This window comes from Buceros rhinoceros, unplaced genomic scaffold, assembly GCF_000710305.1.
Source record: "Buceros rhinoceros silvestris isolate BGI_N320 unplaced genomic scaffold, ASM71030v1 scaffold21293, whole genome shotgun sequence".
Classification (NCBI taxonomy): domain Eukaryota; kingdom Metazoa; phylum Chordata; class Aves; order Bucerotiformes; family Bucerotidae; genus Buceros; species Buceros rhinoceros.
Genome location: NW_010405633.1, coordinates 19,793 through 30,834, shown reverse-complemented (window position 1 = coordinate 30,834; position 11,042 = coordinate 19,793). Strand labels below are relative to the sequence as shown.

General features: G+C 46.9%; 1 protein-coding gene across 2 annotated transcripts in view; it reads right to left on the bottom strand.

The window, feature by feature from the left end:
* MAP3K3 (mitogen-activated protein kinase kinase kinase 3) overlaps positions 1-11,042 on the bottom strand; it is a 28,798-nt gene that overhangs the window by 3,557 nt on the left and 14,199 nt on the right. For both annotated transcript variants that reach the window (XM_010133813.1, XM_010133814.1), the window contains 8 exons: positions 9,381-9,514; positions 8,617-8,690; positions 6,993-7,060; positions 6,676-6,768; positions 5,714-5,905; positions 3,942-4,090; positions 2,018-2,149; positions 1,207-1,336 (listed from right to left, as the gene is read on the bottom strand). In XM_010133813.1, coding sequence (XP_010132115.1) covers positions 1,207-1,336; positions 2,018-2,149; positions 3,942-4,090; positions 5,714-5,905; positions 6,676-6,768; positions 6,993-7,060; positions 8,617-8,690; positions 9,381-9,514 — 972 coding nt within the window. The remainder of the gene's footprint in view (positions 1-1,206; positions 1,337-2,017; positions 2,150-3,941; positions 4,091-5,713; positions 5,906-6,675; positions 6,769-6,992; positions 7,061-8,616; positions 8,691-9,380; positions 9,515-11,042) is intronic.

Below are 11,042 nucleotides of genomic sequence, written 5' to 3'. Positions count from 1 at the left end.
GGATTTTCTTGGGATGCTGCTTTGGGGAGTAGAACCATTCTCTCTGGTCAGCTGAGGAACAGATGGAGCTAATTAAACCACTTTGAACTCCTACAACAAACAAGTCAGTCTCCACTTTACTTGGTCAGAGGTCCTGAACAACAAGCACCAGGGAAAAAAAGCAAACTGAAGAGCTTAGCTTGTACATGGACACAAACTAAGGCCGAGGCATCAAACCCAATTCTTCCTCCAAAGCTGCAGGAAGATCAAGAACCCGGTGTTGCCATTATGTTGCCACTGTGTGTCTATGTGAAATCCTCCTGCTCTCAAATAAAACACATTTGCACTGGGAGATAGCTTTATCACTCCACTTCCCCACTGAATAGCTGAGTTCAGAACACGGAGTCTGTTCACCCAGCACCCCAGAAGCAAGTTAACGGTTTGGCTTAGATGGGTGCAGACTAGTGAATAACCCACCAGGTGGGAACTCATTTGGTGGGGGGCACCACACAAGCTGTACACGTGGTGTTATTCAAGAACCAGCAGCTCATTTCCCTTTGCCAGCCTGGAGGGGATGCAATGAAGGCAGCAACAAGACGGTATTTTTCCTGCAACAAGCAACCCTCCCAGTCCCTCCAGAGCACAGAAAAAATTGTGTGGTGTTTGTCCCATCTGTTGACATTAACTCTTAAGGAGACTGGCTTGCTCCAGAGGATGATTAAGGACTAATCACAGAGGCTCAGCATGAACCCTGGAGGTTTCTTACACAGAGGAGGCAGGACAGACACGAGCCTGAAGTGAGAGGATTGGAGGCATGGAGCTCTTACGGCAGTTGGTGTATCTACCACCTGGTAAACAGCACTTGGGCCAAGCAGAGAGGAAATCCAAATGAATGTGCCTTAGGGATCAGTGAAAGTCAGGTGGCCACTCAGCCTCATTTTGCCGGGGTGTGAAAGACGACGAGATACAGAGAAGTGTTGCTAAGAATTAGGGGCTTCCAATCTTCCTTATTATAACCAACCGCCATACTCTCAGGTGCTGTAGAGAGAACGGCCCAATCTCCCCTCCCCAGCCCAGGACATGACCTTCCCCAAGCCCTGCACAGGAATAACCCAGCAAAGCCATGCTCAGAAGCCCCAGCCAGGATACTGAATTCTTAACACTTGGTTTCTTTCTTCGGAGTTCCTTTAGCACGTGGTACCTACATAAATCACCAGCCTATCTCACCCTTTATGTCCCTGTGCACAATCATGTTGCTGTGAAGGTACGAAACTCCCTCAAGAATCTGGCGAGTGTATTTCCGGGTTACGTTTTCCGTGAGAGCACCATACGCCTTCAGCTGGTCTTTCACTGACCCCTGCACCAAAAAACAAACAGAAGGGATTGGCAAAGAAATGACAAACCATGAATCTTGCAGTCTCTGTTCAATGCCGACGAGCTGTGACTGTGTTCCAGACCCAGCCGGCGCAGTAATGAATTCTGATCTCTTCCAGAGCCTTTTTGTGAGGCTCTCAGAGCACCTTGCCCAAAGAAGGCCCTTTTAGAAAAAGCAAGGACATGCTTTATGGCAAAAATAGCTTACGGAGGTCCTGCCTGCACCTTCCATCCTCGGTACAACTGTTGTGAAGACAAACAATAAGCCAGTTCAGCTGACTGATCCGGGTCAAAAGGCTCCCTTTTTGCAGGGTCAGTTGTAGCCTCATTTGCTGTACAATGACTCTGCTAATTGTTAGCCCAATTTACAAGTTGGCCCAAGTCCTTCGAGATACTTTGGTAGAACAAATTTAAACTGAAGAGAAGAACTGTCTTAAGTGACTAATGCAGAGAATGCATTTCAAGTAAAAGACACTTCAGAAAAAAAACCCAAAGAGGTAATTTGGGCATATTTAAGAAGGAAGCAGTGGCATTATAACCCGGCACGGGAAAGGGGCACACCTCAGAGGACAGACAGTGGATTACAAAGAGTAATCACAGCACCTAAAAAATCCACTAAGAAAACTTCATCATCGGTGACTGTGCTGCTTGTGTCAGCTCTTACCCCTGGCATGTACTCCATGAAGATGGTCAAGGTCTTCTCTGCTCGATCCCGTAAGCAGCCGTAATACTGAACAATACGTTCATGCTGGAGATTCTTCAGCAGCTGAATTTCACACTCCAGGGCACTCACTTCCTATGGGGGTTGAAGGAGAAAATAAGGTTCCAGCCCCAGGGAATATTCCATCTGAATAAATATGACAATGTCACCGGCAGGATGGGGCCACCGCTACGCTGGAGAAGTCTAGTCCATGGCAGGGGCTCACCCGCCTCTTGGGAAAGGCAAACATTACCAGCGCTTCACATTTACCCCCACTCTGGAACAAGCAGGGGAGCACTGGTGCAGCAGCTTTGGCAGTTAGAACACAGGCAGCATCACACGTGGATTTAGTGTCAGAAAAGCTTTGTTTCTTGTCTTGATTCTGTCTGCTGAATGGCTTTAGCCGAGCAGGTTAAAAGTTTTCCTGACACACACCACGGACACAACCCTCCTTCTCAGCACTAAGCTGAGAGCAGTGAGTGTTAATGTGTGTTAATGTCAATTATGAAGGAGCTCTGAATATAGCTACAGAATCACCAGGAATCTTTTCTGTAGGTACCTCCACCCTTCAAAGAGTAAGACCATGAGTGCTAAGAGTCCCTACCTTGTCACCCTGTCCTGTTCTGATTCACACTGAGGGTTTTACTTCAATCTCCTTAGGAATGGCTTCCTCTCTCATTTACATCACAGAATCTGCAGCTACGTGCGTGAAGCTGATTCTCTGCTGTCTCTGCTACAGACAATAGGGTTTCACAGCGCAGCAGCAAAAAGGCTACTTCAGACTGAATCAGAGATGATTGTTTCATGGGAAAAGTCTCAGATTCTTGCTGAATCCAGCGAATGAACAGGCTGAACCTCAAAGGTACCGGAGCTTGAGGATTTACAGAAAAAGGAATGATGGTTTCCCCCAAATTAGTCCCACTTAACTCTCCCCACTCCTGCCACTGGAAGGTGACAGGTTCACTTCTCTCGCTTTGGGAGAGGATGCAGCTCTTCAAGTGTGAGGATCTGGCTGCTGCAGAGATGCAGGGAACCAGAGGAAGATGCTTCACTGGGAAAACTGGTAGTTTAAGGTAGTTTAAGGTTTCAGTGTCTTCAAAAATAAATTCCAGCCTGTCTTCCTTGGCTCAGTTATAACAGAGACATGGTATAACTTAGAACTCACCAAGTTAGGATTTATCTTGGCATCAACATGCCATAATTAAATCTTCACAGATCAGTTATACCAGCTCAAAGTGAATTTGTTCGCTCTTGGGAAACTGGTACGTTGTTAAAGCACTCTCAAAGATGCCAAGAGCCACTCCAGCTGCACCCGCTGCGCAGGGAGTCACAGGCTGACCTCTGATTTCAAGGTGTCCCTTCCCACCTCCACTATTTCCAGTGTGGTGTCACATCACCGCTCTCGATTATGCCACACGCCACAGTTCAGTTTGTTTTGAGGACAGGGAGGATTCAGAAGCAGAAACCAGTAATTAATACAGTTGATACAGGATCTACCACACAGGCCCAGAAAGTGGGTTTTGCAAGTGCTTGAACCTTTTTTTTTTTTAAAAGGAAGAAAATTCAGCTCTTTCTGGGTTTAGTTTCATTCACATCCATGTCTAACCAGGAACACAGGGCTGTCTAGTATTCCTCAAGTATCCTGGCAACAAACCAAAAAAGCTCGGAAGGGAGAGCCAAAAATGAAGCCAGAAAATGGATTTCAGTTTCAGGCTGAAGTTAGTAATACGGAAAAGTAATTTTAAAATTACTTTTATTCCTCTCCACATGACTTGAAACCCTAGTACAAACTAAATAAGATATGAGCTTTCGAGGACAGACAGATACAGGCACTTTACAGGACCTCAAAGCCCGCATAGTGAATTTCAGAAGCTGCCGTGAGAATTACCTTGCTTGTTTCAGGACTCTCGGGGTCAAACTGGACCTGCTTAGCTGCCAGCTCTCTGCCCGTGTCCACGTCGTAGCACAAGTACACACGACCAAAAGCACCCTGGCCCAGCAGTTTTCCTCGCCGCCAGTTTATCGGAGCACTTGGAGCTACAAAAGAACAGTAACAGTTTCTCTGTTCATTATACGTCTTGGAGATAACGGTGACCTTTTCAAAGCTCAACCCCCATCATACTGGGATTGGAACATAGTTTGCAGTTGAAGGAACAGACCTGGGGCACTCTGCCAGTATAAGGGAGTCAGTGGCAGAACTCTGAACAGAATCCAACCAGTCAGACCCTCAGGACCTGCTGACTGGTGTCCCATTAAAATGAAACAGCGAAACATTTTGCAAAGAGATAATGCAGGCAAGTTACTCGGGGAGGTTGATGATGTTTCATTCCACCAGCACAGTGGATTCTACATCACCATCTGAAGAGACAGGGCAGCAATAAACAGCATCTCCCAACCCTGGATCTGTAGTTACTACATGTGTCAGATGAGGAGCTGGATCAGCTAAGGAGAGCTACATCAATCCCACCCAGCTGGGAACGGCTGTTAAGCTTCTGGGACAACTTGAAGGACATTACTTCTGAGTTCTCTGCCACCCACTGGTTGGTTTGGGGTTCCTTCTCCTCCACTGCAAGCCTACGTCTCTGGCAGAAGAATCAGCATTCCCTCCCAGGCAGCGATAAGGTAGGGGCCAGAACGCAAGCACAGTGCGGGTATCACTGTCACCCGCTGAACAATCAGACTCTAATAAAAACATACACGAGAACCAGCTAAAGCAGCCACCTCAACACCCCAGCAGGAGGTTCTGTCAGCAGGGAATTACGAGTTCTCGTTGTTCCACTCCACTGGTGAGTGCATTGCATGAGCAGCAGCCCCCTGACCCAGGGGTTAACCCCTGAGCCCAGTTTTCCAGACTGCGCTTAAGAGCGAAGCACACTACTCCAGAGAGCTTTAGCTCTAACTTTGAAAGCGACACTACCAGCCTCGTGCAGTGCAATGCATCCAATTACGTTGTATTTAACAAGAAACTCTAAAAACAAAGACAGGAACCAGCCATCTGGACAGTGTGAAAACAGAGAAGAGCTGAGAGATCAGCTTTGGAATGTCTAAATTTAATCGGATTTACTGCCAGTCCGTGTGTTAGTGTGTTGCTTACTCTGCTGCATTAATGTCTTCATTTTGATCCTTAAATGACTCTGTGGGGTATCCGAAGTTCCTCAGTAATGATTTATGTTCCATTTCTTTTTTTATAACATAAAGTTCCCCAAAAGCCAAAGCAGAGACACTATTAATAGGGTAGTAAATCTTTCTACTAAGGAGCCAGTGAAACAAATACAGCCCTTAACAGTCATCCACAGGCCTGACTACGAACATTAATGTTTTGGGAAAATGAACAAGCTTGTCTGACTGCTTAAGAACCCTGTGGATCACCTAGATCAAATTAACTTACAAGTTTTTTACTTCTTAGCTGAATTTTCAATGCTTTCTAAAGGAAAGCCCAGCTCCCAGCACAAGACTACATATTCTTAGAGGACAAAGAGGATCTGCCTTACAGGTGAGACAGACTGATCTCAAAACACAGCCGTGTAGTTACGTGGGTTTGAACGGTTTGTTCAAATCACGCTGTGGTAATACGCTGGGTCTGGAGTTTGTGCCTAAAAGCCTTTCTTGCCCATAGCCCCAGGAGGCCTTTCCCCAGTTACCGTCACGGTGGCTGCGTACATTTGGTGGGAATGTTCCTCTCCTGCACACCGAGGGCATTCTCGCTGTCGGCACTCCGCAGGCGGCTCCGCGGGTCCAGGTACTGCAACGCCAGGCCCAGATTTTCTCCGTTGGTGCTCAAGGAACGACTTGAAGGGACCAAGGTGAAAAGATTCCCTTGGTGACGCCGTATCCGGGGAAACGTCCTCCGGCCTGGAAAAAAAAGGAAAATTTTAAAACAACATGCTTACAAGTGGAAGGTAATGGCTGGAGGTTGAGCAATGAAGAGAAGGGAGAGAAAAAAACATGTTCTGGTCTGTTCCCAGGGAGTAGAATCTACTGCCAAACAGGCAAGATGCAAAAATATAACAGTTCAAGGCTGATGCTGCTTGAGTTCAGTACAACTTTGGATCATTCCCAAAGTAGAAGGGAGAGAACACTTTGTAATGCCCTCAGTGCTGTAGCACAAGATCCAAACTTGCCTTCCAAAGCAAAAATCTGGTTTACAGGCTCCGAGGCTTGTTAACAGCACAGAGCTACTTTCTAGATAACGTGACTGGACTCGCAAATAAAAACCATAAGCCAATACTATGACAACTTACACCTCTCACGAAACTTTGAGAAATTATTTGCATAAAGCCATCTGACGAGCAGCAATATGATCCTTTATATCCTGGTATATTTACAAGACCCAGAAGCACGTTTGCATTGCAAATTAGCAACACCTAGTGAATCCCTGAGGTAGGAACCCCGATGTATGAGCAAGGCGAATAACTACGTCCCCTGCTCGACCCCAGCAGTCACTGATCAGCCTGGATACCCCAGCAAAGGCGAAGGCCATTGTGGGTTGCTATCAAAACACATCTTCATTAGCTCCAGCATGAACTGCAAGGACCAGGGCGCTCCCAGACTCTTCAGCTGGAGGTTGCCATTGCTTCACCTTCTTTTTCAAGCCCGGAATGGAGGTTCTGAAAACAACTCACCATCGTTGTAGTCTTTGTGCTGCATGGAGACATTGTAGCGTCTAGGGTAGGTCCCACCTTTCCCTGCTTTGTCATAGATCTGATTCTCGCGGTCTGGAAGGAGATGCAAAGACAGAAGTGAGGCTCCTGCGAGAAGTATGACAGAATGTTATGGTAACAGCAGATTTTTTAGGAAGAGGAAATAAATAACTTCACAGCTTTTCAATCAACATTTCCCCAGTTCTTCTATTCATATAACCCTGGCAAGCACAGAGGGCAGCCAGCAAACAGCAGAGAAGGTCTGGATCAAACCATCTTTACAGCCGACACTGACATACCTGAGAACTCCTGTCTATTGTCAGGAAAGCTTTGTGCCCTGGACATCCGTGACTTCCGAAAAGAAGGACTATTAAAGAAAGAAGGCAAGAGTAAGTTTTGCCATCCACTCGAGTGAATCCTACAAGGACTTTAAATACAAGCCTCTGTATTTGCACGTTGCTAATGGTGATTCTCAAATCTGTGTCCCTGCAATAATTTCACGCTACATCTGCAAAGCTAAAGTCAGGCCAAGACCCCAGCTTTCCAGACTATTTCCCAACGTGAGCCGTCATCTGTTCTGTTCAGTCTGTGCCATTTATTCAGCAGCTCCCTGCTCTGCCCTGTGAGACCCGTGATGTGGAAGGTTAAAACCAAGGCTAAGAGGAAAGGCAGAACAGGGTATTGCTCACAGCACATTGCTCACAGGGCAGTAGAGAATGGGGACTCCTGCCCCCGCCATGATTTACCACGAGGCCTAAGGGTTCCTCTCCTGCAAACTGCTGCACGCTTTCCTCTCTACCAGCAGCACATGAGCCTGAACACAAACGCTGCTTACAACCCCGTGTTTCTGCCTAGTAAGCAGGGCTTCTCATCAAGCCGAAGTGTGGCCCCTTGTTTGGCAAGTCTTTAAGATCTCTTAAGAGATTACACAAACTCAGTCTGTGCCAAAGCCAAGTTATTCACACTTTTTTTGTTGTTAACGGTGTTAATGGAGTAAACCTGACACAGCTTTCAGAATCCCAACGAGTTTCCTTTCCTTCTACACAAAGAACAGCAGCTTCCCCAGATGATGCTGGCTCCTACAAGGAGTAACCAGGGAGGCTTTTCCCCTGCCCCCCCTCCATTTAGGGCAGCAAAAGGGGAGAGGAGGACAGGTAACAAATCCCCTAAACAAACGCATGTATAGCACAGGACAACTGTAAGTGCTTCTTGTGACTCCATAAACTGGAGAAAGCGAATGGCTCCAAAATCAAACCTTCAGTGCCTGACACAAGGCATGCCCTGCCTACAGGAATCGCCTTGGAGGGATCTCAAAACGATGCTGAAGCCCAGTATTACAGGTGCTGGGCAGCAACAGCGGCTATTCAAGTTAACAGGCCCTGCAGCTGCCCACCAACACCTCAAGCAACATCAACAGCAAAGACAGGGAAGAAAAAGATCTAGAGCATCAGACTACGGCAAACTGTTCAAAGGAAGAGCCCCCCTCTTTACCTCTGGAATTATTATTAGATCTTGCAGGACACAGGAACACAGTGTAATCATCTATTTCTGTAACCACAGAATAGGTTGTTGCTTTGGGGTTTTTTTTAAATGAATAAGTAGAGCCTTGTCTAAAAGGGATTTAAATACCCTGCAGCCAGATGTTCTGGAGCCCAGGCTCCACGCAGACGGCAGGCTTTAGAACTTGGTATTTATAACAGAGAACTACTGAAGCGCCGGTTTGTTGGTGTATGGTTTCACTAGAAAATAAAACAGCCTTAAGAAAGAGTTAACGCTTTCTAAGAAATATATTGGGATATAGGTAGGAAGTAAGTTCTTGTTTGTCTCCAAGAAAATTTACGAGATGGAAAACAGACTTTTGCCTAAGTACAACTGGCATTTCAATCTGAGCACGTAAGTCCCTACCAGCTTGTACATTTGTACCTGTCTGCTGACCTGTCCAAGGACTGACAGCTTCCTGACACCGAGTTTTCAGCACTGCTTAAAGGGTCCAGCATCTGCAACACAGGAGAAGACACATGGCAACAGCAGTTCAGTCTAAGGCCTAGAAGAGGCTGCGTCAGAGGAGCAGATCTACTACTGCTTGTCTGGAGGACGTCCAGATGGAGAGGGGAGTCTAATGCTATTTAGAATGTACATTTTTCCTTTATGACCCCCAGAAACTGTTAAGGATATCTCAAATTTGACACTCTGCTTTACGTGTCGAAGGGCTCTGCTGTGAAAAATGGAAGTTTAAGTCAGCTTTGTGCTGCATTTTGATCCCAGCTGACTTCAGGAACAGTCTCTGCTGGAGTTACTGCACTGCTGCCTCCACCTGCAAGTCGCCCTCTGGCCTTGCTTCCTCCTTTTTCGTATGGGGAGCGCAGTTTCCAGTGCAAGAGGGTCACACAAACCCAGTAATAGGAAACCTGAGCACACACGTGTAATGCTCACCAGAACAGCTCGTTCAGAGGTGGAGAGACAATGCCCAACACACATGGCAAGTGCTGCTGGCAGTCCAGCAAAGGCTCTGAACTCACGCAGAGACAAACAAGTCTGAAGCACAGTTTAGGTGAACAAAGCAGGACTAGTAGGTGCTAATGCAGCTACAGCCAGTGAATATTCTGGGGTGAAAGAGGCCCCAGAGAGCAGCACAGAATTTCTTAACAGCTAGACTTGCTTTTTTCCACCCTCATGCTCATACTTACACACTGTTCGTTGGTTTCTGGGATGAATTCGCCTTCACTATTGATGCTGGTGTAGGAACCCTGCCGAGCAATGCGCTGTTGCCTCTCGGGAACGTACCCAGGAGGTGGTGAACTTCGACCTGTGTTCTGGGAACCTGGGCCAGAAAGAAGGACATTTTTGATATTTATGCTCACTGAGATGGGACTGCACGTGCATGTACGCAAAACCCAAACACTGACTCTAACGCTACACCTCTGTGATCACAGCAGCTCTGGAGTGAACCTCATGGTCTGGACAGAAATGGAACCAGAAGGTGCCTTGTTCAACGAGCACCTGTACTGTCATTTTAGACACTACAAGGTTATTGGTGAAGCTGCTAACAAAGCACTCGCCTGTTTCTAACCTCTTCTGCTCAACCTTCTGAGCATTATTTCAGCATCTCAGGGAAAGCAGTGGGCTCCGGGAATCCCTGGCTTTTGGGCATGAACTTCACTGCTCATTTCCACTAAAAAAAACCCCACCATCTGAGGGCAACCAATCTTCTGTCTTGATTCTATGTTTGCCTCAACTAGTACCATTTTTCTTGAGTGACAGCACGAGTCCTGCCAGTCATCATCAGCTGAGCTGGTTATACTGACACCGGGTAATTTCAGTATCACATGGAGCACCGTTACCTTCATAAATAACCTCCACATTCCTGTTTTACTGTCTGAAAAATGGAACTGTATTGACTAGTTTGGGCAAAACCACATGCAAGTCAATTCTGCCATTTCTGTTAATTAGATGAGAGAGCATTCAGATGGACAGAAAGTGTTTAGGAGCCAAAGGATGAGAAAAACACATTACTCATCTGATAACGGTACTAGCTAAAGACCTGCTGTTGTGCTACCTACTGAGAGAAACTTTATTCCCATGGTTTATTTTTTTCCCTTGCAGATCTCAGAGAAGATGATACTTTAGGAACAAGACAACACAAGACTTTTCTGCAGCGACCCCTCTACCTGAAGCTCCCACCAAGTCACACTGTGAGCATCAAGAAACACTGTGACCAGCCAATCTACCCAAGGTCACCCATGAATCAGAGCCAGCGTTTCAAGGTCAGCTCTCAGGCTGTGCTCTTTTCAATGCTGGCTTTAATTAACTGTGTGTACTCAGGTGCTACGAAACATGGGTAGAGATCAGCAAATACCATCCCAAGGAAAATATTTTCTACAGAAGTTATTGTAATAAAGAGCAAAGGCGAACGCCGGCAGAAGCGATCTGAAAACCAGGGCACGCACCTTTCAGAGGACTGCACAAGGGAAAATCCCAGCGCTGGTGTGGCTGAGGGTGCACGGGAGGGGGGTGAACTACATGCAGAAAAAATAATCCATTGCTTAGAGCTACCACCTGATTTTCCAAGTAGCTCTGCGGGGCTCACGTGACATTACGAGCCAACTGGCGTGGAGATAAACAAGCGAGCGTGCGTTGGGGCACGCACCTTTCAGAGGACTGCACAAGGGAAAATCCCAGCGCTGGTGTGGCTGAGGGTGCACGGGAGGGGGGTGAACTACATGCAGAAAAAATAATCCATTGCTTAGAGCTACCACCTGATTTTCCAAGTAGCTCTGCGGGGCTCACGTGACATTACGAGCCAACTGGCGTGGAGATAAACAAGCGAGCGTGCGTTGGGGCTGCACCGA